This window comes from Microtus oregoni, unplaced genomic scaffold (genome assembly GCF_018167655.1).
Source record: "Microtus oregoni isolate MIOR12 unplaced genomic scaffold, Mior012 000022F_ref0000154, whole genome shotgun sequence".
Classification (NCBI taxonomy): domain Eukaryota; kingdom Metazoa; phylum Chordata; class Mammalia; order Rodentia; family Cricetidae; genus Microtus; species Microtus oregoni.
The window spans coordinates 32,361,389-32,389,347 of NW_024543081.1; the positions used below are offsets into that span (position 1 = coordinate 32,361,389).

General features: G+C 45.6%; 1 protein-coding gene across 1 annotated transcript; it reads left to right on the plus strand.

Annotated features, from left to right (window-relative positions):
* Positions 1 to 455: 455 nt before the first annotated feature.
* Positions 456 to 27,912, plus strand: Anxa13 (annexin A13; the record flags this gene model as incomplete). The annotated part of the gene is made up of 10 exons (XM_041672402.1): positions 456 to 540; positions 8,313 to 8,407; positions 11,240 to 11,410; positions 13,886 to 13,919; positions 14,041 to 14,120; positions 15,566 to 15,634; positions 16,595 to 16,696; positions 20,845 to 20,920; positions 24,652 to 24,764; positions 27,387 to 27,912. Coding segments are annotated over 10 exons (945 nt in total), but the record flags the coding sequence as incomplete, so codon positions are not given.
* Positions 27,913 to 27,959: the final 47 nt, after the last annotated feature.

Consider the following 27,959-nt stretch of genomic DNA (forward strand, 5'->3'; position numbering starts at 1 on the left):
TTCCTGTGTGGGTGGCACCAATCCAGGCCAGCAAAAGAATCTGTAATAAGATTTTCTCAGCTTTGGCCAGAAAAGCCTGTTTCCTGGATGTCCTTGGCATATCTGTCACGGAGGACAGATTCTCCAGGGACTGGCCCGCTGTGTCAGGGTTTGTTTGAGAGAAAAGGACACCCAAAGATGGGCTGATATGAAAATCACTCACCATAGAGTTGGCCAGAGCAATTATTATTGGGCACAAAGGAGACCCTTCTCCCACGATCACCCAAGGCCAGCTGCCCCAAGGAACGCTAGCCATCTCTCTGGGGCCAAAGCTTTCCCAAGTTGATTTCAATAACAATCCACTTGTAGAGTTGGCATTTGTCCTTTGTTTGGTTGGCAACGATGTCTTCTAGTTGAACATCAATTCCAGCAAAATTAATTAAAGAATGTCTGCATTGTCCCCTTTTTGATTATTTTCTCTCCAGGCCAAAGAGAAAATCCATCAGGGTTTTGATGCAGACCGAGATGCCAAAACGCTCTACAAAGCCTGCAAAGGAATGGGTATGAAATAATTTTTTTCATTTATTTGTTTTTGAAATTGATTAAACTTGATGTCATGACCAACGTTCCCATAGCGACAGGAGGTGACCTACCTGTCATAAGCATTCTAAGCTAATTCAAGTTGATCTCTTCCAATGAGGTCTCAAAGTTATACTAGGGGCTCATTGCTTTTTAGGGTATTGGAAGCTAAATCTTGTGACATTTAATTTGACCTTGAAGTCGTGGGGAACTTGTTTAGGAGTCAAGCTTATGCTATCTTCATCTTGTCTCATTCACTTTGGCCTTTTCCGTTGGAGGTCAGGAGGAATCAGATCTGATAAGAGCTGGATTCAGGGCCAGGAAGATGCATCTAGAAGTGACAGCCCTGCTGGGCAGTGACAGCTTGGGGAAATCAGAGAAAGCGTAGAGGCGGTGGTTTCCTGCTTACGTACAGCTGTGGCTCATCTCTATTCTCACATCCGGCAGACAGCATGGAAGACTCAGGGTGTTTACACCTGAGGTTTACTACATGGAAGGGAACCCTGGGGTATTTTCCAGGCAGCTGAGACTTCCATGATGCTCTGTGGGGAAGGTCAGATGCCTGGCCAGGGGGTGGAGACGGGAGTATGTTATTGGATATGGTGATGATGCAGCATGTTCAACATGAACTCTTCCATTCTCACCTAGAGTTCATTCTAGAACATCCGGGCTGAGCATTTACTGAATGTCAAAATCAGAGTTCTCATGCGACTCAGAATGGAGCCAAAGGGCCTCTTACTATGTAGAGAAGCCTGTGTGAGCACTGCCCAGCTCAACGTCACCTGTCCATCATCACCTTGTTTAGCCACCATGCCCAGCTTCACTTTAATTTTTTAAGAAGCCAAATTTTAAAAGAAAAAAAATACAAGATGTATTATTTTGATGATTTAGTTCCATTGGTCCCAATTTATATAAAAATATCATTTACCCTAATATTGACAAAATTACGAATGAGGTATTTTAGATTCTGTTTTGTTTGTTTTTTTCTTTGTTGTTTTGTACTAAGTCTCTGAAATTTGGCATGTACTCTGTACTTATGGAATATTTTGATTTGCATCAATCACCCTTCAAGTACTAAATAGCCATGATTGGTCGATTAGTAGCTGCTGGGTTGAATGGAAGGCCAGAAGCCCCAAATGTAGCAAAGATTACAGGCACTCTTACCTAGGCAAGTCAGAATTATAATAGTCTGTGATAAAATGATGGGCTGGAGTAATGGCCCAGTGGTTAAGATCACCCCCTGCTCTTCCAAAGGTCCCGAGTTCAATTCCCAGAAACCACATGGTGACTCACAACATCTGTAATGAGATCTTGTGCCCTCTTGAGGAATAGACCTGGTCAGTCATCCTCATTAACTTAGACCATGAAACCCAATGGGCAAGTTCAACAGAACCACCATATACGGGCTGCCATTGCATGTTTCAGCATTGCCAGGGCATAAATTTCATTTTTCATTTCATGATAAAATGATAGTTTATTTCTCAAAATGAGGCAAAACTTAGGTTACAGTTTGGGATCTTTTTGCTCTCCTAGTGTCTTACAATGCCTTAAGTATGTGGACAATCTAGGTCATGGGCAACCCAAAATGGTCCCCAACCTCTCGCTAACACTGGCTCTCCTTTTAGGCCTGGGCTCCAATGCTGCCCCTCTCCCAGTTCCTCGGCACCACACCCTCCACCAGGTTCTGCTTAAATTAACCGTTTACGGTGTCATCACCATCACCCGATGCCACCAAAGGGAACGCCTTAATGCCCAGTACATGGACCAGCAGGACCAGTGGCCTTTTAGATAACAAAGTCACCAGAGATGGTCTATGCATGGCTCCTCAGATGTCCAAAGGCATGCTAGTCATCAAGGGGTCTTTGAGAGACATGGGGAAGGAAGGGATTGTCCATTTTGCATCTCCAATAGTTTTCAGTAAGAAGACTGCAGAGCCTGGAACCACACCTTTGGGTCAAACTTGGGTCCACTGAGGTGCACAGAGGTCAAAATACTCAACCACTCCAGAGCATGCATATGGCCTAGAACTCAGGTCCTAACCTTCAGCCCAGCACTCTTCTCTGCACTATCAGTATGTATTGTGTACAGCACCCCATTGGCCCTCATTACATGGTAAATTAAGCCTCTTCTTAACAGTGTGCTCAGATCCAATTAGGTCAGCCTGTATACTAAGCAGGCCCAACCTGTTCTCCATCACAAAAGGTTGAATGGAGGCCTCTAGAAGGTTTAGGCCCCCAGAATCTGGGAGAATGGCCTTGTCCTTATTTAGAAAAGGGGTCTTCGTAGATGTGATTGAGTTAAGGATGCTAGGAAGAGGGCAACCTAGGTGGGTTCTAAAACCAGTGATGGGCGTCTTTAAGAAAGACAGAAGAGAAAGATGGTGGTAGCCAGGTTGGGGACATGGGAAGACAGATAGAGACTGCTCTCATGCAATCACAGGTCAAAGAACACCAAGAAGCTGGGAGAACCGGGACTATTACCTATCAGTACAGTGACTTCAGATTTCCAGCATCCAGAACTATAGGGGCGCAAGTCGTGTCGTTTGAAGCCATTGAATTTGTGGTCATTGACACAATAACCTCTAGAAATGAATGTAGGGAACAAATGCCAGCTGGTGGTCCCCTCCGGCAGACAGGATCCAGGCCCATCCATCCCTTCTCTTGCCTTCCCTGTGCTCACCGCCCCCACCCTCGCCCCATGTGAGAATGTGAAGCCTTGCCTCAAGCTCCAGATCTAGGATCACAGCTTTCTGGGGTCAACCAGGTCAGTGTGGGCTGGAGCTTCTGCTGCTAGTTTAGCCTTGTTTATCTGCCACACGGAACCTTGCGGCCTTCAAACACTGTGGCTCCCTCCTGCCAAAATGCCATACCATCCAGTTACTCTCCAGAAAATTGCTGGAGAAAAGCATACCACAGATGCCCTCGGGTGCTTCCAGGCTGGTGATCACTTTGGCTCTGACCGAGCGCTGTAATTACTCCCCTCCAGTATCTGAAGTACAGCCAGCACGGAGGGTCTTTGTTTTGTTTTGTGTTTGTTCAGTTTTAAAGCCTTTCCCAGAACCACTGGGCTGGCCTGAGCGCCTCAAACCATTACAAATGTTTACAGGAAATCGCTCAGCAGCCGGGCCTGCTTCTAAGACACACGGACCGTGAAATGTGGAGTGAGGTCACCTTCAGCAAGCTGCTTCTTCTTTGGGTTGTAAAACCAGTTTTTAGGATCAACCTGAGATTTGGTATCAAACGACTTCAAGGATATCTATGTGCCATCATCCTGTCCTTCTTCTACTTGTAGGCTGGTGCTAAACCCTCCCACAACTACTGTGCCATCTTGTGTTTGTGTTTCTGCTGTTTGTTTTGCTTTCCTTTTTTTTTTAAACATGGGGTCTTGCATGAACCAGGATGGTCTTGAATTCATTATGTAGCCAAGCTGGTCTCAAACTTGTAATCCCCCCTGCTTCAGCCTCCCTGGTACTTGAATTATAGGGGTATACCAATATGTCAGATCTTTCTTATTTAAAAGAAAGGAAACTCTACAGAATCAAACTTTTTCTGAATAAACTCATGTCTCCCTGATTGTCCAGATACAGGTTGCATATGACATCACAGTGGGGAATATTTATTATTGGCCTTTGTTATATATAGTCCATTTTAATATAACATACAACTCCAACCAATGCAGAGTCAAAGTTCTATCAAATGGTATGCAAACTTCTCCTGCCATCCATACATACAGATATGCGTTCACTTATTCAGAAAGACATGAAAATACCAAATGGAGGCAGGAAGGTCTGGGAGGCTCTAGGATCTAAGCCTGAAATACTGAGGTCCTTGACAAGGACAGGAAGAACCCCCAATGAAAGGAGGGTCCACAGAACTGAAAAGGGACATTCTATGATATTTCAAAGAATATGAAATCTTTTCTGAGGTGATATTTCTGGCACTCAAACATTTAAAAGTTAGCCACAAAAACGTCGTAGAGTACACAGATACACGTCACCTAGTGAAAGCCCAGGGGGACACAAAGAGAGACAACATGAATAACAGTGTTGGAACCAAACCAGAAAGAGAAGAGACTGGCAATCAACTCCTGCTATTTTTGCAAGTGAGCTCATCCTAGGATGTTCTCTTTTTGTGGTTGAACCCAACTAGCTGAAATCTTCCCACAATTACAGAGGTGGAAATAATCCTTGAGATGAAATGACTGGCCCAAGGACAGTGGCTATCCCAGGGCTCTCTGTCCCCTGGGCTGCATCTCTCTTCTTCTAAGTTCTGGCTGGGTCTTTCCAAAGACAGTCTTAAGTGCTGATGCAAAGCCAAAATGAAGGTAGAACACAGGTGTTTTCCAGGCTCTATTTTCTTCCCTTTCTTATCTCTAACCAGAACCTTTCCACATTCCGTCCACAATCACGGCCTGTTATGCTCCCAGCTCCTCCATCAAAATATATCATCTCCGTTTACTGGTCCCCTAGAATCCCAGTCTCTCAGTAATCTTCACCCACCAGTTCATTCATTCAGCTCCACACAGAGGTTACTGTGCCGGTTCTATTCCCCTTCAACTGAAGGTAGACACCAGCAACTTCAGGTCTCTCAGGGTTTGGGGATGAGGAGAAAGGTCTTGGTTCCTGCTGTAGAATCTGGAGACATTGCTGAGTAAAGTGATTATAGTCATGTCTTAGAATCTCATAATGACTCGCCAAAAATTACACGGTTTAAAACCATGGAAACACGTTGACATTACAGTTCTGGAAGTCAGAAGCCCATCATCAAAGGGTCAGTGGCTCACATTACGTTTCTAAGGGCAGTGGCCATTTCAGAAGAGACAACGGACTGAGTGGGAGAAGTGCTAGCCCAAATTCCCAGGAGCTCAGCTTTGCATCACCTTTCTTTGAGTAAATAAGTGCAGGACAATGCAACGTACACTTTCACAGAACATGCTAAAACTACATAATCCACTGTGTAAAGAGACTCAAGCATATGTTAGACTTGCCCACATCCCTGAAGAGTCAATAATCCGTTGTAAGGTGTATATATATGACCTTTCCCAAAGTTTTGCCAATGCAAATGTTATTGACTTAGTATTTCCTTCTTATTCAATTTATTTTTAACTCTTGTTCTTTCACCAAACACAAGCTCACATTAAAATTAAATCATAATTTCTAAAGGTAAAAATAGCCATAGATGAGCCTTTTTAATTCAGTCTCACATTTCCAGTACTATGGCATAGGAAACACAGGTCAGTGGACCTGGCAGAACCTTCAGCTCCCCCAAGCTCCCATTGTGGCTCAAGCAAGATGGCTGTGACTGCCACGCAGCAGTGCCCATTACAATTAAATGACCACTGACTTCCCAGGACCCAGACCCCAGTCTCACATATATGCAATCCTGCAATGGGTCCTAACACTGGCTATATAACTGGCTATGGAAGAACATAGAAAACAGGAATTTGACTCTTCAAGGTTTATGAAAGTAACTGATCTACAGGCAAATATCATTAAGAGAAGCTATGTGAGTCTCATGTTAGTCATCACAGAGATGGGTCTAGAAGATCAGCTTGAGACCAAGTTGCAGGACGTCTTGTTCCGTTTTGGGATTCTGATCTAACCCTAGGAGACATGACTACTCATTAATGCCATTTAGATTATGGGATGAAATGAGCCATACCTTGCAGAGATCAGTGCCTTGCATCAGAGAGACTAAAAGCAGTCAGGATTTGCTGGCAGTGGCATTAAGAAGCAAAGGCAACAGAGGTGAACCCTGTAGGTGACTTTAGTTTTGCTAACTAAAGAGATGTCATACATGGATATGAAATAATAGGGCAGAGAAGGGACTTAAGGATTTACCAAAGGAATCCAGCTATGCTACAATGCAAGTAGAAATACCTTGAAGAGCATTGACAATGAGGCCACAGGCAGCTGGAAATAAGAGAGGAAAGAGCTCAGCTCGGGGGTTGGCTGGAGCTCATCAGCAAAGAGCAGTGGCCATCTGAACAGAGGATCACAACGAAAAAGGCCAATTGGAAACTGAGGTTAGAGGGCAGGGGAGAAAAGGGCCAGGCAGCATGTGACAAGAAGAAGAAGGTAGTGGGGGTGGGGAGAAACTAACGGGAAGCTAGGGTAAAGTAGTTACAGGGTTTGCAGCTTAGAAGGATGTGTGCAGAAACCAATGCAATTGCCTTTCTCAGTTTCTTCATCTGTCATTATGACCTAGGACTAGATGGTCTCAGAAGTGCCTCGTAGAGCTCACAACTGCTGAATGTTGTTGCGGGACCCTAGCATACTCTATGATTGGTGAGCGTCCCTAGCAGAGTGGCATGGACCCAAGCCCGCTGTGGATGTGAGGCAGTGGCAGGTCCTTGGGCATTTATATTGCGCTTTGTCTGTGGTATACAATTGTTGCTGTATTTCTTTGGGCTCTCCCTTCTCATTCTCACCTACCTTTGAACTACATGACACCAGGTTGTAGGTGAGGAACTAGAGGTATCAAAGTCTTTTGTGCATGTGCACACACACACAACACACACACACGAGTTTTTGGATAAGATCAATATTCTGTCAATTTGGGCTTCAGTCTTGTCTATTCAGATAGATAAGAGGATAAGGAACAAACCATACCCTTTATTAGGTTTCTTTTAAAATATAACTTTATTGAGATAGAATTTATAAACCATCTAATTTCCCCATTGAAAATATACATCCCAGTGTTGTCTTAGTTAGGGTTTCTATTGATGTGAAGGGTGTCTATTACCATGACCACGGCAGCTCTTACAAAGGAAAACATTTAATTGGGTGGCTTACAGTTCAGAGGTTCAGTCCATTATCATCATGGTGGGGCATGGCAGCATGCAGGTAGACATGGTGCTGGGGAAGGAGATGAGAGTTCTACATCTTGATATGCAGGTAACAGGAGGTAGTTTGTCTCACTAGGTATAGCTTGAGCATAGGAGACCTCAAAGCCCACCCCCACGGTGACATACTTCCTCCAATAAAGTCACACCTCCTCCAACAAGGCCCCACCTCCCATTAGTGGCACTCCCTCTGGGAGCCATTTTCTTTCAAACCGATACAAGTGTTTTCCTGCATTTATAAATATATGTAGCCCAACCATAGTTAATTGATTTTAGATGAGATTGGGTATGTCCAGGATGGTATGGCCATAGATAACTGATTGATTTTTAGAATACTTTCATCTTTTCATATACCCTGTCCTCTCTGTCAATCCCTAACCCACTTTCTGCCTCTACGAAATCCTTTATTCTAGGTTTTCACATGAATAGAATCCTACAATTTGTGGTCTTTTGTGATTGGTCCCTTTCACTTAGTCTAACATTTCCAGGGTTCATTCATATTTTTCTGTACTCTAGTCCTTCTTGAGACTCAATAGCACTCTACTGTATGGTACCCCATATTTTGTTCAGCCATTTGTCTCCTGATGAACTTTGGGAGCCTTCTACCTTCGGCCAATTTTGACCAATGCTCCTGCTCAGAGTTAGTGCAGATGTTTTTCCATTCCCCTGGGAATTAAGTTTGGGAACGTGCCATAGACATTTCTCTTTCTAACCGTGCCTCTTACTGCACTGCACACCGGGGAGGTCTCCATGGATATTTGTCTGAGTGGAAAGAATAAGGTTTTCAGGATCATCTAGCCCCATTCTAGACCCTGGCCCTTTCTAAATCAGAGTCATGGCTTCTTCGATGACAGCCGCGTTCATCACATTTCGTGATCACTGAGACTTAGTTTCTGTCTCCTGCCCTTCAGGAACGGATGAGGCGGCCATCATCGAGGTCTTATCCATCAGGACATCGGAGCAGAGGCAACAGATAAAGCAGAAGTACAAGACGAAGTACGGCAAGGTATGCAGGGTTGAGCTGGTTCAGCCTCCTCTGGAGGGGCACCGTGGCTAGAGTTAGAATCCAGTCTGAGAAAAATGCATTTGCAACTTTTAATTGGCTAGACAAAGGACTGACATTGCTAGGCCAACTTAATGCCTATAAATCAATACCCTTAAGTCATTGGGGTTTTTTGGTTTTGTTTTTGATGTTTTGTTTTCTTTAGTTTGGATTGGTTTTTCGAGACAGGGTTTCTCTGTAGCTTTAGAGCCTGTCCTGGAACTAACTCTTGTAGCCCAGGCTGGCCTCAGACTCACAGAGATCCGCCTGCCTCTGCCTCTTGAACGCTGGGATTAAAAGCGTGCGCCACCACTGCCAGGCAACTCATTGTTTTCTTAATTGACTTCATTTTTCTATTACATTTATTCATTTTTCATTCAATTTGGACTACTTCCACACAATAATTCATAAGCAGGAGGGTGATTTGAAAACCAGTTCCCTCAAGTGGGGCTTAATATAGAAATATTCTTATACTCAGCTGTCCTTGAGTATATTCATATTTCTTCATAAATTATTGGTTCAGAAAACTAAAATTCTTTCTTTTATTTTTGAGATGATATAATTATATCATTCCCCTCTTCCCTTTATTCCCTCCAAATTCTTCCATATAACCCTCATTGCTCTCTTTCAAATTCATGGCCTCTTTTTTCATTGTTGTTCCATACATACATACGTATATACATACATACACACACATATATCTTTATACATGCATATATATATATATATTCTTAAATATACAATGCAACCTGTTCAGTCTGTATAATGTTGCTTGTATGTATGTTTCCAGGGTTGACTATCTGGTATTGAATAGCCAATTGATAAACTCTTCCCTGTGGAGGAGAATTTCTCCCAGTACCAGCTTTCACCAGTTGCCTGTGGAGTTAAGGGCCCGTGGTGCCTCCTCCCCCATTTCTGTCCACTTTGTCTATTGCTCTTGTCCCTGTTCAGCTTGTGTTTAGACAGCCATGTTGATGAAACTCTAGGGGGTAGCTTCTGATATTCCTAGGAGACCCAATCTCACAGCAAACTCCTGGATTCTCTGGCTCTTAACATCTTTCTTTCCCTGAGCCTTAGGGGCAAGAGTTATATTGTAGATGTATGCTTTGGGGCTGGGCTCCACAATTCAGCATTCTGATTGGTCGTGGCTTTCAGTACAGAAAACTTTTTAGGAGCTCTCAGTTTCCTTAACTTTTAGCATTTACTTCTTTCTCCCTTTTCCTTTTATTCTTCTTGCTGTTGTTGATGTTGTTATATAATCGTCAAGCGTTCATTAGGTTTAGTTACTAATTTGTCAACATATAAAGAAGTCCAGGTCTTCAGTCAGCGAGGCCAGCGTCTATTCCCAGAAAGACTGGTGCCATAATGGGGCTATTTATTTACATAACAAATGATCAAAGGCTGTGCTAGTGCAGGTGCTGTTGTTTGCATCTCTCTCAATAATCAGGCTTGTTGATGTCACTTGTTATGAAAATGAGGGAGTCTCCAGTTCACCTCATTGGGTAGAAGTAGAATTTTCATCCTTTTCTGCGTGCCTGTCTCTAAACAGACATCCTCCAACTTACTTCTATTTATAGCCCAATAAAATAGAAAGTCAGACACAAGACACCTTGAACTCTTGTCCAACACAAAAGTAAACGTGGGTCTAGGGACTTGGCTGAGAAATAAGAGAGCATGTTCTAGCACAAAAGCCAGGAGATTGTCCTGTGCCAAGCATTTGATGATCCCCTGAGAGCTGAGACCACCAAAGAGATGCTTAAAACTTCAGAGGAGGTCAAACACTCATCCCTAAATCTTCACACTTGCTGATCCCCGAGAATAGTGACACCAAGGAACCATGGGCAGTTATTAGAGAAGCTGGGACAAGCATCTGAGCTTCCTGAAGCCTGCTTCTTAGGCATGGATGCATATAAAATACCAGCTGGGCTTTCATGCCTGTGGGTCAAAAGACAGAGGAGCTGCGGCCTCTCTGCAGTCCTAAGCATTATCTATCTGAGCTGGGAAAATATATTTCAGATATCTTAGTGGACCCATACTCTACAGTCTTGAGGCAGGCTTGCCTTCACAAGATGCAGTGGTAGGTGAAGTCATAGTAGGGACAGAGGCATGATACCGCAGTCCCCTTTGAACACAGCCGATCCCCTTGTATAAAAGTTTCCAGCTTTTTCTCCCTAACCCGGAGCTCAGAGGTATAATCAGAGAAACAGCTGATTTGTGTTTTCTCAGAAAATTCTTTTCTGGATGTATTAATAATATTCTTGCATAATATATATTACCATGAATACTTTTTGACCGTTGGATGTGGGCACAGTGCAGAGTTTTTCATGGATTCTGACTCCCCCGTGACCCTATGGCATAAGTCTTGCTACTCTCCCATATAAAAACACTGACCAGTAGTGGAAATTGTTGAGTCTTTTCTAGCTAAATGTTTGGGGCAAATTCTTCATTTTCTGCAGTCTATTGGGTGGAGATAACGCAGTTCGTCTGCCAGCTTTGCAGGCCTATGTGGAACTTCGCTGAGAGAAGCTCTCAGAACTCTAAAATGTTCTGTAAATATTCTTTCTGTTGTAATTCATCTTGGGGCTGGCACCTCAGCCCTGAGCAAGATGCCTCTCAGCCAGATTGAGGGGTAGGGGAAAGAGGAATGGGTAATTGCGGTGACCACTATCCTCAAGATCAAGCGGTTCTTGCGGTCTAGAGCAGGTGTCCTGGCCCTGAAACTCATATAGTGATGTAGGCAGACGCTCACCTCCTCTTCCCACGACACCACAGTCATCTGCCATGTGCTCCCTGCAGGACCTAGAGGACGTGCTCAAGAGCGAACTGAGTGGAAACTTCGAGAAGACAGCCTTGGCCCTTCTGGACCGCCCCAGTGAATATGCCGCTCGGCAGCTGCAGAAAGCCATGAAGGGCGTGGGCACCGATGAGACTGTGCTCATAGAAATCCTCTGCACAAGAAGCAATAAGGTCAGTCTCCCTTGAGCTCTCGGTCCCACCTCCCGCGGGACAGGTCACTCAAGCGTCAGGGATGGCTGAGCCCCCTTGGAGGAAGTTCATCCCCCTACATGGTGTCCATAAGTGGACAATAAGCAGAAATACATCTGCTAAGCTCAAGCAGGTGTTGAAAACAAAAGGAAGGGAGCTGCATAAACAAAACGACAGCCCTACCACCTGGCCTGCCCTCCCTCCCCCATCACAGCCCACACCTGCTCAGTTGGTGCCCTCCCCACACCTGCTCCTGTCTGACTTTCCTTTCCACTCCCTTATGAGCCGGGTACCGGGAAATGACTGCTCTTACTCACTGCTGGCTGGAGCGTAAGTTGAGACCGCTCTGAGGCTTGACTTGACAGGGATGATGTCAAAGGATTGCTGCCAGCAATCTAGAGGGAAGCTTGCACTGCTGACCCTGCCCGCTGTTTAAAACAGAGGCAAACTGGAAACCACCTAAGCGGCCACCCATGGGAGGCTAGCTAAGTCAACTGGGGCGTCTCCTAGCATGGGACACTTTCTGTCTCTCCCAGAAAAACATGGACGATCTGCATTAGAGGCTAGCTGGACCTCCAGGACAGTATGGATCTAGAAACAAGCCACAAAACAATCAGCACTGTTTTCCACTGGCTAAAATATGTATACAAAATAGTTCTAGAAATTCTGTTGCTAAGGTTTCTTTCCTCAGGGAGATGGGAACAATGTCTTCCTCTAAGGTCCCAGTGACAAACCAAAGTATGGTTCTACAAAATTGGCTCTGGGTAACCAATGAGTTTATTAGGCTTAAGTACAGAGCAGAGAAGGAGGAGTTACAGGCAAGAGTGTGGGTGGCATTAAAACAGCCACACTGCAAGGTCTGCACCCAGTGTGTGCGCCCATTCCTCTATGACTGCACAGATGCGGCTCCCTTCCCTAGTCCCTCTAGGCCTATATACCTCTTGCTCCTCCTTGATGTCACCATTACAATTAGGGAAGAATTCCATAGAACTGGTTGGAATGACTGGCTGTATGTTTAGGTAAGGGCTCCACGATCCTCTACACCCCTTCTCCCATGAGGGAAGGTCAGTAGTCAACAAGCCGGGCTGTGATGGTCTTCTGCAAGTGGGCATAACTGAGCCTACAAAGATGCTTGCCATTTGGCTTGGAGGAGAGTACACTAAGCATAGATACAAGTATGCAAGACAGAGATAGGAACCTGTGAAATACACACTAGACTCTAGCCTTGATTGTACAGGTGGGGATGAGGGAATGAGCCTGGGTTAAGAGATAGGGAATGGTATAGCTTAGCTGTAATACTTCTGCCTTCCTAGTACTAACTGGCATGCCGTCCATGTAGCTATGCTTGGGCCAAGGTGCAATAGTTTGATACATATAGACAAAGTATCATGGCCAAGTTTGAATAGCCAGTGAAACCCTGGTTATTCAGTGAATATCTTAAGTATCTATCATCCACTTATGGTAAGAACATTCAAGGTCCTCTCCTCTAGCCGTGTTGTTAGTTATATAGTTGTTAGTTATATCTAGTTGTTAGTTATCTGTTGTTAGTTATATCTAGCCGCTATATATATATATATATATATATAATATTACTATAAGATATATTCTTGTTAACTCCAATTGTCCTACTGTGCCCACTGGAACAAATCATTCCTGTCTCATGGGTACCAGTTACTTTTCTGTTGTTGTAATAAAAACCAAGAGTAGCTCAGAGCAGGATCTATGGTTCCAGGGGGATAAAGCCCGTCTTGGCAGGAAGGCATGGCAGCACAAACAGGAAGCTGAGAGATCACATCTTCAACTGCAGACACGAAGCCATACAGCATGAGGCTATAAACTCTCAAAGCCCCTTCCCAGTGACATACTTCTTCCAACAAGGCTGTACCTTCCCATAGCCTTCACAAACAAAGCCAGCAACTGTTTAAATGCCTGAGTTACGGGTGACATTTCTCATTCAGACCACCATACACTGTTACTTAGTACCGTGGACCCCTATCTCTCCGGCCTTTGGTAACCACCATTCTGCTTTCCATACTTATGAGGTTATCTTTTTCATACCCCATAAATGAGTGATTTCATGGGATGTATGACTTTTTGTGTCTGGATTATTTCATTCCATGTACTCCAGAATCAACCATGTTGTCACAGATGACAGAATTTCTTTCTTTTCATGGACAGATGTTATATTGTCTTCATTTGTCTGGTGACAGATCCCCCAAGTTGACTCCATGTCTAAGCAGACTGTATGCATACACTACTTATATGTTTGAAATGTTTACACAGAAAGGGTCATTTTACGCTGGCTGATTCCCCATAGGCCTGTTCCCTGTGTTGTAGGGACAACCATCTCAGTAGGAAGTCACAAAGGCCCCCTGCATCTGGAGATGGGCATCTGCCTCATCTCTGTTTCCTACTGGCTCCAAGCTTGGACACTAATTGTTTCTACCATCTTCCTAGGAAATTATTGCCATCAAAGAAGCCTACCAAAGGCGTAAGTAACGTTTGTTCTGGCTTCCGATTAAGTTTTGTTTGTTGGGTTGGTTTGTTTTGTTTATAAAATTGCTGGTAACTCAGTCATCCATTTTCCCCTTTCCCTTTTTCTTCCTCAAAAGTGTTTGACAAGAACCTTGAATCTGATGTCAAAGGCGATACAAGCGGAACTCTCAGAAAGATTCTGGTGTCCTTGCTGCAGGTGAAGATACATAGAATGGGTCCTTAAGATCTTCTGCACCATAGGCCCCGGAGGCTCCAGACAGACAGACGTCATTCAGTTCTCACTGACAGACCTCTGTCCACTCTCCACATTTCACTGCCCCACTTGGGCACACTGACAGCAGAGAACACGACTGTGTAGATTTCAAGCACAGAAGGAAGAGCGGACAGTTGCCTTATGGTTCGGTACCCCAAACATCACAGCTCAATGCATCATGGCCCATTATCCACCAAGGCCCATTGGCCAAGGTCCAAATATCTGTTAGCAAACGCCTTCACGGGTAATCTCACCAGAGGAAAATCAACATGTCAGCCACCCAAGGCTCAGGGAGAATTCACCTCCTTGGAGCCCACTGTCTGATGTGACTGTTTCCTTTCTGGCTATCATCCAGAGGCCATTAGGAGTTCCTGGAACTTTCTCCAGACTCCTGCTGCATGCCCCTCCACCCTTGCCACCAGCTGCCTGCTTTCTTCAAAGCCAGAAGCAAGAGTTCTTCCTTAAGAATGCTCATCTGGTTAGGCCAGGGGTCATCCAGGATAATTTCCCTTTGGATTCATTTGCCTGATGAGAGATCTGGATTATACCAGCAAAACACTGCCATGCTATCTGACATGATGTCATCATGAGATACCATACCATCTGCTTTACTGCTCCATCCATACCCAAGGAAAGGTCACTGGGGTCATTTTAGCACTCTGCTATTTACCAATGTCTTTAGACATCCATAGTCTCCCATGACCAACTTTCAGAGTTCTTTAACATTGGCCACCGCCTGATGGCATTTGGTATTTGTCGAAGGAGGATGCTTGCTTCCTAGTGGATACGAGGTTACTATTAGCTTTCACTGAAGACTGTGGATTTGGAGAGTGACCACTGGGTATAAGAGAGGAGAGAAAGAAGAGAGAGAGGGAGGGAGAGAGAGCGAGAGAATCACAGACATAAGATTGCTTTCAGTATTTCCCAAAAGGTGGCAGCAAAGAGCAGGCCATGCCACTCTGTCAGAGAGAGGGGGGGGGGGGTGAGAGAAAGAGAAAGAAAAGAGAGACAGAGAAGAGAGAGAAAAGAGAGAGAAGAGAGAGAAGAGAGAGAAAAGAGAGGAGAGGGAGAGAGAGAGAGGTGAGAGAAAGAGAAAGAAGAGAGACAGAGAAGAGAGAAGAGAGAGAGAAGAAAGAGAGAGAAGAGAGAGAGGAGAGGGGGAGAGGGAGGGAGAGAGAGAGAGAGAGAGAATCACAGACATAAGATTGCTTTCAGTATTTCCCAAAAGGTGGCAGAAAAGAGCAGGCCATGCCACTCTGTCAGGCTGAGTGGCGCTTCAGCACCCACCCCTTCTTTCCCCCAAAGTCACCCCTGTATCACAGGGCTCACTCAGCTTTTCTGTGATCAAACAGGCACTTGAGCTAATGGCAATACACCTATCTTTGTAGGCCAATCGAGATGAAGAAGGTACCGTGGACAAAGACCTGGCTGGTCAGGATGCCAAAGATTTGTACGATGTAAGTGTTTGCATGCACCTGGCTCCACGCATTCTTTTGGTTTTCACTTATTAGCGCTGTTGTAACAGGCATTTCTTTGTTTCCTGCAAATGGGAGTTACTTTGGAATGAAATATGTCTTCTGATAAATGAATATATGCTATAATCTGCAAAAATCATATTATAAAGACTCGTTCCTGTTCTTATGCTCTGGAGCCAACCACCTCAGATCCATTTTGGAACACAGGATGGAATAAATAACAATACAGGCAGAGATGTTGCATATCTGGAGGCTGGAGGCTTCAAGTGTGCCTTCTTTCCAAATGACTTCTATCGCATGCAGATTTTGTCCTTCTCTGTAAGTGAGGCCTGCTCACAGTCTTATGGGGGCCTCTTTGTTCTTGCATTCATAAAGGAAAGAATTTGGCTGAACAGCATAGATAGTTTATGCCAAAGTTTATTAATAAAGCGTGTACTCCCAAGAGAGATGGGACTACCCACAAAGTAAATACCCCAAGTGGGGTCTGCTTTGTGGGTTTGAAGGGAGTTTTGTTGAGCATTTACAAGAGGGTGGCACACTCCTGGGGTGAAAGAATAACTTTCCTCTCTTATATCATGATGGACCAGATCTCTACTTTATTTCTTCTCATGAACCCACAAGGTAGAGAGTCCAAACCAGAATGTAAGGGATGTTGTAATAACGCCAGGGGCTTTTGAGGACACAGACCTTGAGTTGGCGTACAAGGGTAGCAATAGGGAGCGCGCCCTGTCACATTGGTTCCTGATACATTGAGAACTGCAGATTCAAGGATGTTTCACCACATTCTGACAGTCGGGAGACACAGCTGTAGCGTGTGACATGGTCGTCTTAGCAGTCTACATCACATTATACTTAAGTGCCTGCCTACCCAGTGTCAACAGCAATATATGTTCCGTCTCTTTGCACGGGTTCTTTTCACATTGTTTGCACTTGGTCCCAAAGGCAGGGGAAGGCCGCTGGGGTACCGATGAGCTTGCCTTCAATGAAGTCCTGGCCAAGAGGAGCTACAAGCAGCTGCGTGCCACCTTCCAAGCCTATCAGATTGTAAGTAGTGAAGCCCTGAGGCTCAAGGGTTCCTTCTGACGTGGTCCTGAGCTATGTCTAAAGGAAGCCAAGATCTGGGGTGTAGGATCGAGTGTTGGGGATGGGATCATTTACATCAGTGGTTCTCAATGGTAGGAGAAGGAAGGCCCAGGATACTGCTAAACACATACAGAACAGCTCAGCTGTGCAGAATCGACCAGCCTCAAATGTGGGACTAAGGTTGGGATACTCTGGGTTATGGCAGAGCTAAGCCAGCAGAGAAATGTCATGTTTAGGAGCAAAGCTTTAGACTCAGAGGGTCCAGGATGCAAATCTGGATCTACCGACAGTGAAAGACTAACCTTCCCCTCCCCTTCTGCAAGACCCAATCATGGGCTTCATCATCGCTCACAACATTGTAAGCATGGGATCGGATGCAGGCTCAGGACCATATCTGCCATGTGGCAAGCATACAAATGTTTGCTTTTATTTTTATGATTACAATTTACTGTCAGCCTCACAGGACTGATTGCCATATCTCAGAAAAAGGCTCCTGAGAAAAACAAGCATAAATTTTATGTTTGTAATCTCATGATTGCCATGAGCCAGCAGAATGAGCTGGCTGCTTCAAGGTCCTTAGTGATAAGTCCCTTCGGAGAGAAAAACCTTTAATTTGCAAAAAAAAAAAAAAAAGCCTACAGGGAGTTTCAGATTTCTTTTGTCTTCTGCTTTGTTTCTGGAGAATGCTTCTACCTCTTCAAAACATTTCTATGCTCTGGGCCTGATTTCAATTCCACAACAATATCAGAACTACCACATGGGCTGAATGGCTATTTTATGGTGGCCCACAACTGCTGGACAAGGCCAGTCTGCAAAGCAAGGAGCCATCTGTAACTTATCAGGACCACACAGCAAGTCGGTAGCAGAGAGTGGAGAAGAACGCCACGGCTCCCAGCTGAGCTCTACCTCGGGACGGGCCGGAGCTGGCTGTTCCTTACTCAAACTAGCCTCGCGTGCGTGCAGCCAGCAGATGAAAAGACAAAGCTTTGGGATTGTGGCCTTACTGTATGTAAGCCTTAAGGGCCCCCTGCTTTCAAATCGTGCCCAGTGTCTCATGATCAAAGGCAGCCGACCCCATCCTCCCCGTCCTCCATGCCTGAAGCCTGTGGCTACTAAGCTGGAGGACTTAATATGTATGTGATCTATGTCCTCTGTCTGCGACACAGGGGCCACCACAGTTGGAGTTTCTGAGGATGGCTAACATGGGTGATCACTACAGATCACCTCCCCACCCCCCAAATCAGTGACTATCTCAATAAATTACTAAAAACAAGCGACTAGGATCTAGGCCTTTACCACAAAATTTGTCCCCAAACAGAGACACCATAGTCACTTGAGAACCCACTAAAATGACAATTCTCAGCCCTGTCTTTGGTTCTACTGAACCACATTTCCTTAGGTTGGAGTCTTGAACCTGACACATGCTTAAGTTTGAGAAGTCAGCTCTGGCTTACTGGGGCTCTGTGCCTTGGTTTCCCCGGTTGTAAAATCGAGTTAATACTACCAAGAGGATTTAGATCGCATTAGGAAGGATTCAATGAATGAACCAGAGCGCATCAGTGCCTGCCCCGTGGTAGATCTTCAGTAAACATTAGCCACTGTTTGTTGTTTCCCTTAGGGACCAACAGTGACAATGGACAAATTAGGGAATGATCTGATTTCATGATCATGTAGAGAAAAGTAGCTCTAATCCAAAGTGTTGCTGGACTGTTGCTGAACGCTGCTGCTGTTTTTCTTTAAGAGCTTACCCTGCTGTTGGTAGCCAGGCCCTCCCTGTAAGGTTTGGATAAGTCGCTAGCCAAAGCACAAAGACACCAACATGTGACCACTGGAGTTACGTAGTACGTGGTCCTGGAATAGAGGTGGGTTTCATTTTTGGCACGACAGCTCAGGGGTTTGCCCTTTTCCAACCCCCTTTAAGCCCAAGTCTTAGCTTCTGACTCACTCCCCAATTCCAGATCAAGCAACAGAGCCTCTGAAACTGCCAACCATGCACAATGATCATGGCCCTGGCTTTAGTAAGCACAAAAGATTCACACAGTTAGAGAGCCAAAGTGAGTTCTGCAAACGGGGTTCAGTAAGAATGGTCCGTGCACATACCCACAGCCTCCGTCCTATGCACCTCCCTAGTCAGCATCTTCATATATATATATATATATATATATATATATATATATATCCATCCCTAGGTCCACGCAAGGGGCTTTGGCCCATTCACTGCTGGCATGCTGGCAATTTGGGGGAACACATGTGAGAAGAAGAGTGTGTGTCCCCTACTCTTTCTGTAAGTGCCACGCCGGCACTATAGCCCATTTATCTACTGTGAGATTAGTTTGTTCCTAAGATCAGAAAACCTAAATTAATCCAGAGAGCACCTTAAGAATCAGGTATTTAGCCGGGCAGTGGTGGCGCATGCCTTTAATCCCAGTACTTGGGAGACAGAGGCAGGCGGATCTCTGTGAGTTCGAGACCAGCCTGGTCTACAAGAGCTAGTTCCAGGACAGGCCCCAAAGCTACAAAGAAACCTTATCTCGAAAAACAAAATAAAACAAACAAAAAAGAACCAGATATAAAGCTTGCAAAGGAGGGTTCCAATAGCATGGGCCAGCATGCTGTCTTGTTCATCCCTACCTAGGCAGGGACAAATAAAGGGTGAGTCCCAAAGAGAAAAGACATCGTGTGACTATCGCCCCCTAGAGGTCATAGAGTGGTATTGACGTCGAGAACGCAGCTGAGGAGGCCACCTCCTGCCTCCTCAGAACTGCAGGGCTCCTCTTTTGTCCCCTTTGGAGGCTGAGAGTCTACAGAAAACTGAAAACCACTGTTCAGGCTCAGTTCTAACAATAGAAACAAAAAGTGGCTTACTGTGGGTTTGTTTTTTGTTTTTTAAACCCAGACCTGTGTGAATAAAACATCCTCATGAAATACAATCTCAGTCTGCACAATAAGAGCCCAGTTTCCGGGGAATGATACCCATCCTACAAAGCGCCGACTCTCACATCAAACCCCAGAAAGGTGGCAGCAGCCTGGGGCGGGTGGGGGGGGGGGAGGCTTGATCTAATCTAATGTCCTCTACTTCAAAAAAAACTTCTAGATATGTGGATGGTGAGAAGACCTTTGTTCAATAGACCCCCACATATACACACTTTGTCCTCACATAGCAAAGAATGTTTGGTTTGCCTTTGTTTTTCCAATAACACCCCCCCCCCAAATCTATTAGTGTGTACTCAAATGTCTCGATTATTTTTAGGATCAATTGTGTCCTATCTTCAAAAGACAATTTCTAAGAAAGAGAAAAAAACCCTCAAACCCAACAGAGCGTATTCCTTTCTCTTTATTTGCCTTCTCTGAGCTTGGTCCCCGCAGTATTTGTGCTAAGGATAGGCACAATTTACTTTAACTTTAGTTTCTGTAAATATTTGGGAAGAAACCTAGTGTGTAATACGGTGCCAAGCGACGTGAGCCAGTAGTGAATGTATAAGAGCATTAGCAACCACCCAGCAGTAAAGGAAAGTGGCATTTTGATGTGGTCAGCCCTGGCTTCCGGCCCTTGAAGCCCCGCTCTATGATGAACCATTAGATCAAGTTTCACCATGAACTTCACAGCCTCTCCTTCTTTACCCAGACTGTAAATGGTGGAGTCTTCAGTTCCCAGACAGGTGAGAAGGAGGAGACACAGGCTAGAGTTTCAACCACAGCTTCCCAGGAACTTGAAAAGTGGGAGGGAGCAAACTAATGCTATACAATGTAACGCGTTGTATACAATGTAACACGTTGTGTACAATATAATGCATTGTATACAATGTAACGCATTGTATACAATGTAACTTGTTGTATACAATGTAACAATGTATATAAAATACATGTATACAATGTAACAGTGATGGCACTGTCTGGGGTTAACTCAGTCAGCTCCTCAGCACTGAGAGTCCCCACTTGAATGGGGGCAGGGACAACCATGCCACCTTGCAATGCGAGAGGCAGGATAGGCACCCTCAGGGCACAGCACTGAATCTGGAAGACAGCAGCACTTTTTCTGAAGGAAGCTGAGGGATCCGGAGGCCCACAGCAACACTGGAGTAATGGCTGGGTTTCTTTTGTCTTTCCAGCTCATAGGCAAAGACATAGAAGAAGCCATCGAAGAAGAAACATCAGGAGACTTGAAGAAGGCCTATTTAACTATAGGTAAAGTAAAATTAGGAGGTGCTGCCCCAGGGTGGGTTCCCCAGAACTATGCTGAGAGATGGGGTTCTCCCTATAGGAATCATTTCAGAAGCAGCACTGGGAAGGCAGGAGGTGGATGTGATGGGGTTTTGTTCTGTAGGGAGCTCTGAAGGTGGGGTGTCCATAATGAAGCCAGCAGCCAAGTCTCTGCACTCTGTTAGTGACTGCCCACTAACCAGCCACTGGACACAGGCTGTGCCTCCAGGACCATTCGCAACATTAAGCAGCCAGTTCCCTCACTTGGAAGGGGACTTCTGAGAAAGGACCCAGCTATCAGCAATCAGCTATCAGCAAGCAGCTATCAGCAAGCAGCCTTGGCACTGAGTGTCTGGTCCTAAAGAGAGCATCTAAGAGGCCCAGCACAGTGTCTCCTGTGGTTGGAACTGAGGGTGTAGGTCTCCGAGAGCATCTGTCAAAGCCTGGGACTGTTGTCTAAGCTCAGATAGCAGTGTGGTGACAGTTTATGACATGCCCTGAAAAGCCCCCACAGTTAGGAACTCCTGACAAGTTTCTGCACATGCCTGATGGCCAGAGGGTCTCCTTTTTTCCCACTGGATTCCCTTCAATGTTCTCAAAGAATGAGGTCTGTTTAGAAACAGAGGGGAGGGAGGCTAGATCTTGGCCATGCCAAGCCAACCCCAGAACCTTCTCTGCAGGTGTTGCCCAAAGGCAGGAAATAGCAAAGAGATGGGCATGGGGCCATGTCTGGCAGGCTCCCTTTTCCTTTCTCCAAGTCCTGGAATGAAGACACTGCCCATTGTCCACATTGCTGTGGTAGCAAGTCCAGGGAACCATCCCAAATGGCACAGGGATGGAGAGACGTGTCCCCCAGAAGACGAAGAACCAAACTAGCAGCCCTGGAACCTAAAAAATGTGCTCCCATTGCCAAACTCCTTTGTGGAGTTTGGAGGATTCTTTTTTGTACAAGTTTTGTTTTAAACAGTGTCAGCCATTGACCTTTTCCCATTGTTCATTCTACACTCAAACCAGCCAACATCAGTCTGGTGTGCAGAACTCTCAATGTTACCCACACTGCTCACGCCCCATGCTGAACACACATGAGCCCTGTGTGAGCAGCTGTCCTTTGGGCTTCATGGAGGCTCTCCCAAGTGGTTAGAGTGCTCTACATGAGTTCTGAGGGCCCAGACCTTGCCTGAACTCAAGACGTGAGAACCAGAAAGACTCCATAGTCCAGTCAGAAGGTACAAGTGACAGCATTGTCCTGAGTTGTGCTCAGTGTGGGATCATAGGCACGAAAGATGCAGTTCTTGCTCATAAGGAGTTGAATGTCCACAAATGATGCACATAAATATATTAAGCTGCAGTGAAAAAGACAGGAAACAGACAATAAGAATGGTAGAGAGGAAGGAAAAAGCCAGGCTCTGGAGTTGGGAACTGTGTACTACAGGAATTGATAGACTCAAGGTTCCAAAGGTGAAAGCGGTTCGAGAAGACCTTGTACATCATCCTCACAAAGACTCTTTCCTAGATACCCCACCCCTACTCCATCTACTGTAAAGACATCCCTTAACTACACACAGGGATGCCACATCTACAGGGGCTGAGATCACATGATCACCACAACAAACACTTCTCCAGTGGAGCTCCTGGACTGCCTGCCTCAAAATCTCCTTTTAGGAAAGTTTCCAGAACCCACCCCTGGTTTACCACAGAGAAACCAGAAAAGGGATGGTACTCGGAAAGCCACTTTATAAGCTCCCCGGTGATGGTTTATGCTCAGTTAAGTTTGCAAAGTCCTGCTCTTTGAAGGAAAGAGGATCAAAGTATGGAGAGCCACGGCTCTCATTTCTTCCCACTCGACAGAGACAGGTCTATTACAGATATTTCCTTGCTGTCCAGGTCCAACCTTTTGAGGGATTTCTACTTGTTACTGACAGAGAGATGACCTTTGGACATCTATCCGTGCTGTGTGGCATAGGAAAACCCTATGGATGCCGGCAGCTCTGATAGCCTGGGGACCACAGGGAGCTTCAAGTATGTGCTTGTCAGAGAAGCACAGGGTTTCCCACCCACCTCAAACCAGGAATTTGGGGATTGTTGTTAGGATAAAGAGAGAAAATACCTGGCGCTTTGGTTTTCCACTGAAACTTAGCTAACTGCTGTATGGAGAGAAAAAAAGAACAGCTTTTGACTTAGGTTCTGCTCCTCTCCCTCACTCAGAAACGCCAGCCACACAGAGAGTGAGTAGGAAATGAAAGCCCTGCTCCAGCACAGGTTAAGGTTCACATTCTACACTTATAGTGAATGCATTACTATCACTAACACTGGAAAGTTGCTGTAGTTTTAGCACCATGACTCCCGTTTGAGGCAGGAGGATTCTTGAGTTCAAGGCTAGCCTGGGCTATAGAATGAAATCTTGTCTCAAAAAAAAAAAAGAATAAAACAAAATTTAAAGAAACAAAATACTGGTATGCTTTCTAGAAAGCTATCGACAACCTAAGGAGTAAATGGTTCATTTTTCTTAAGTATTTGTCGTGGTGGATGCCTATGAGCCTGGGAGGATGGGCGAGAAATGCTTCCTTACTGTCTTAGTTAGGGTTTCTATTGCTGTGATGAAACACCAAGGCCAAATCAACTAAGGGAGGAAAGAGTTTATTTGGCTGATACTTCTGTATTGTAGTCCATCACTGGAGGGGGCAGGACAGGAACTCAAGCAGAGCAGGAACCTGGAGGCAGGAGCTTATGCAGAGGCTATGGAGGGTACTGCTTACTGCCTTGCTCCCATGGCTTCCTCAGCCTGCTTTCCCCACCTATGGGACCTCCAGCCCAGGGATGGCACCACCCACAATGGACTGGGCCCTCCCACTTCAATTACTAATTAAGAAAATGCCCCCTTCAGGCTTGACTACAAGCCGATCTTATAGAGGCATTTTCTTAATGGAGGGTCCCTCCTCTCAGATGACTCCAGCCTGTGTCAAGTTGACAAAAAAAAACTAGCCAGCACACTTACCTCCAGTATGCAAGTTCACCCTATTGTCTGGCTGATGAGCAAAGAGTAAGCTTCATCAGGTTGTAAACAGAGCAAAGATGGCAGACAAAGGAGGACCAGAAAGGAGTGCACAGCAGAAGCATAAAGAGGGAATCTTTATAGTAGAGACAAGAATCTTTGTCCCACAGACCAGATGAAAGATGCTGGGGTCCTGCAGGTGATAATACAGAAGACGCCCAAACAAATGCAGTAAGGAAAACAAAGAGCGCAGAGCTTTCTGGACACAGAAGGCAGGGCGTGGTCCAGCTGAGCAAACCTTCTAGCTCTGAGGTTCTATTACAGAAGGCTGCTGGTCAAGCTGTGTTTCCCACAGAGGCCTGCTAAGTCCCAGAGGTCCCGCTGGGTAGCACCAGCTGTGTCCATGAGTGAGACCCCAGACCTCCACAGTATGAGTGGGAGAGGGGTCCCTCTCCTTCCCCAGAGCTTGCCGAGAATCGAGGCCATCCTCCTCACTCTGCAGTGGATTGGACTCCGTTCTGGCTGGAGAACCATGCTCCACTGACCCAGGGAACTTTCTAGATCTCATTTCACAGTAGTAGAGAGTCAGATCCTTCCGAAAACCTCTGCCTGTCAAGTTCAGATGGCCAACGGACAGCCTGGACACTCTGTGCTTATGCAGGGTCCCTAGATTGTTCCGCAAACCACGAAAACATTTCACATCCTCCTTTCCCTTCCCTCCCAGTGAGATGTGCCAAGGACCTCGAGGGCTATTTTGCTGACCTACTCTACAAGGCCATGAAGGGTATGGGGACAGATGAGAAGACATTAATTCGCATCATCGTGACCAGGGCTGAGGTAAGATACACTTGATCCCCAAAAGGGAATTTTCCCCAATCAGGCTTTTTCCCCAATTAATGTCATTGGCAATTATTATTATTATTATTATTGTTGTTGTTGTTGTTGTTGTTGTTATTGAACTACATATCAAAAATGTAAGACAAAGACAACCCTTTCCTTCTCAGAATATGCAGAACGCGTAGGACTCTGCTTCAGCCCTCTTCTTTTCATTAAAATACAATAATAAGTGTTGCTTCTATTTTTGTCATCTGTGGCTCCAGAGAGCTGGTGACGCTGTGTAAAGGGGAACTGGTGGAGTTGTTCCAAGGTAGCACAGCCACGCCCAGCTCTATTTCAGGGAAGACAAACCAGAGGCAGGGAAAGGGGTCATCCTGCAGCAAGACGGAAATAGCACGCAAATGATCTCCTCGGTTGCTTCATTTAACAGAGCACACCTTAGAAGTATGGCTTCTCAGAAACAAACAAACAAAAACATCGAAACCAACCAAACAAAAGACCCAATAGAAAGGCTTCTTGGTCTTTTTCTCAATCCTGACCTCTCCAAGAGCCATGTTAAACAAACTTATGTCTAATTACCATCTCTCCCCACCCAAATCTGACAGCACAGATAAGACTGAGTATCTGTCTATGCACTACCTGCATATTAGTGGTTTACACATAAAAGAACGGGGCTTCTTTTATTCCCCGAGGAGTTTGCTCCCCATCTCAGAGAAGAACAGGAGCATTAGAAAGAGGGGGGAAGATGTGCCCAGGAACTTGGCAGCAGCCACCAGGCCGCACAGCGAACACTTGGGCTGTCAGACCACGGTCAGAAGGGGGTGTGCAAAGAAGGGGAAGTGGCGGGCATTTCACTGCTGTGGAAGAAACCAAAGGAGCTAAGCTGCTGAAAACCACAGACATCTTTTTTAAAAAAAATGTTCAGCAGAGAGGGAGAGGTACCAGCCCAAATTCTGATCCATGTCTTTCGACAAACACTTAACATCTGACGTTGTTTTTAAATATAGCCTCACAGCAAGGCAGTTCTTTCCTTTTTATTTCTGTTCCTGGAATTTTTCCTCCCCCTCTTTCTCCTCCTCCTCCATGCCCTCCCCTCCCCCCACCCCCTTACTCCTGTGAACAGCCTCTCTGCTCCTTGGAAGTTTGCTTTCTCTAGCCTGTGTGAGTCTCCCTCCCTCCCTTGGGGAGGGGGGCTTACCTTCTTTGTCCCTCCAGCCCTCAGCAGCACAGCCCCTAGAGAAGTCTTGAGAGGACCAGGGCTCTACAGGCCCTGAGAGATTGGACCTCACCAGAGGGCTCGCCAGCATTCTAGGTTCCCTTGGATACAGATCATGGGATGTTCAGTTCCAGCTCAGAAGAGACCCCTATGTGAGTGTAGGCAATCTCTACCTGTGGTCAGTCCCCTTGGAATGCTTCAGGCCCAGGCACATATATGTTTAGGGGACCCGCTCATCTTCCTCATGCACTAGAACCAAAGGCCAGCTTCCCCAATCCTGTACCCCATCATTCTCCCCCTCCCCCATTGCTGGGCCTCCAGCCAGGCAGAGGATGCCTGAGCAGGGCAGTAGGACCATTCACAGCATCCGTCCTCCAGTAGTCTCCGGCTTGAGAGCAGTGTACTCTTCAGACAACCCCTTATTCCCTGACCCTCTCCTATCTTTCCTTCTTCTCTCTGTCTCAGCCTGGCCTCTCACCGAAGCAAGAGAAGGGAGCCCAATGGTTGTCTACTGTTTGTAGGCCTGGCTTGTAAGGCAGAGTTCAAACCAGAACCAAAACACAGCAAACAAAACTGTTTCGTTGTAGGACTAGTTTTGTCCCATCTGGAGTCTAGAGTTAATCCCCCCCCCTCCCGCCCGGACCCCCCTCCCCTTGTGCAACCCTTGCTTTTAAAGCTGAAAGAATCTGAAGCAGAACAGCGAGTCTTTGGAGCAGTCTCCTCCTAATGGTTCTTCAAGCCCGGGATTCTTAAACTTTCCATGAATTAGATTCAAGATAAGCCCTACCCACGGTGATTGGTTTGAAATGTGTCCACTGAAATTGTTTTCCTGCCTGATGCCCAGGGAAGCAGAAACAGGGCACTGGATCCCTTCGGAATTGGAGTTATAGGGGGTTGCTGGGAATCGAACCCAGGTCCTCTGGAAAGGCAGTCGGTGCTCTCAACTGCTGAGCCATCTCTCCAGCCCACGATGCTTGACTTTAAATCTCTGTCTGGAAAATCTGCTTACCCTTCTACCAAATCCCGTCAGACTGTCTTGGAAAGCAAATGGGGCTCACCTCCCACCCGCTTGTGTACAGCTCTGCCACCCGTGAATGACTCCTTCTCGAAAACTTATAAAAAATGCAAAAGAAAAATACTTTGTAACACATGAAAATATATGCAATTTAAATTTTAGCTTCCTTACATAAAGTTTTAATGGAATACATGTGCAACGCTTCTACTTTTAGGAAACTAAAGCAGGCTTCCCTTTTCTTAGCCTCAAGATGTAAATAATGCCAGCTCAGCCCCTACCGGCTGTTTAAAGCTATAATAAATGATTGTGAGGCCTTAGGACAGGGCCTGCCTTTTACAGTCAACACACAATCAGTATTGTCATCCATTTGCTGTTGTCATTGTGCCTACAGGTCGACCTTCCGGGGATAAAAGCCAAGTTCCAGGAGAAGTATCAGAAGTCTCTCTCTGACATGGTTCGCTCCGACACCTCTGGGGACTTCCAGAAATTGCTGGTGGCTCTTTTGCACTGAGTCAAACCAGAGCAATAGGAACGCGGGGAGAGGCTACTTTATCGGGACTCCTGAGCATAACAAATCAAGCTTGAAAATGGGGCTTTTCCATGAAAACCCTTCATTTCCTGGATTGCTTCCTCAGCCATATAAGGTACCCCAAGGCCAAACTGTTGAAATCAATAGCACATCCTCCAAATGCTTGAGCGGTTCACCTTGAATGCTGGCTTAGCAACAACCTAAATTGCCTCTGATCTTACTTTAGCATTTTAAGTGAATGCTTTCTAAGCACATATGAAATCAGCAGTTGGTGAAAAAAAATGAACATTTATAATAAAATGTTTAGAAAATTATATGCCTTCCAGATGCACAGGGCCAAAGCAGAGATTAAATGGCCAGAGTGGAATAAAGACAAGATTAAACAGTTTGTTCGTTTCCCTTCTGTGTGTTCAGTTTCAAAGTCTTTCTGTTAAT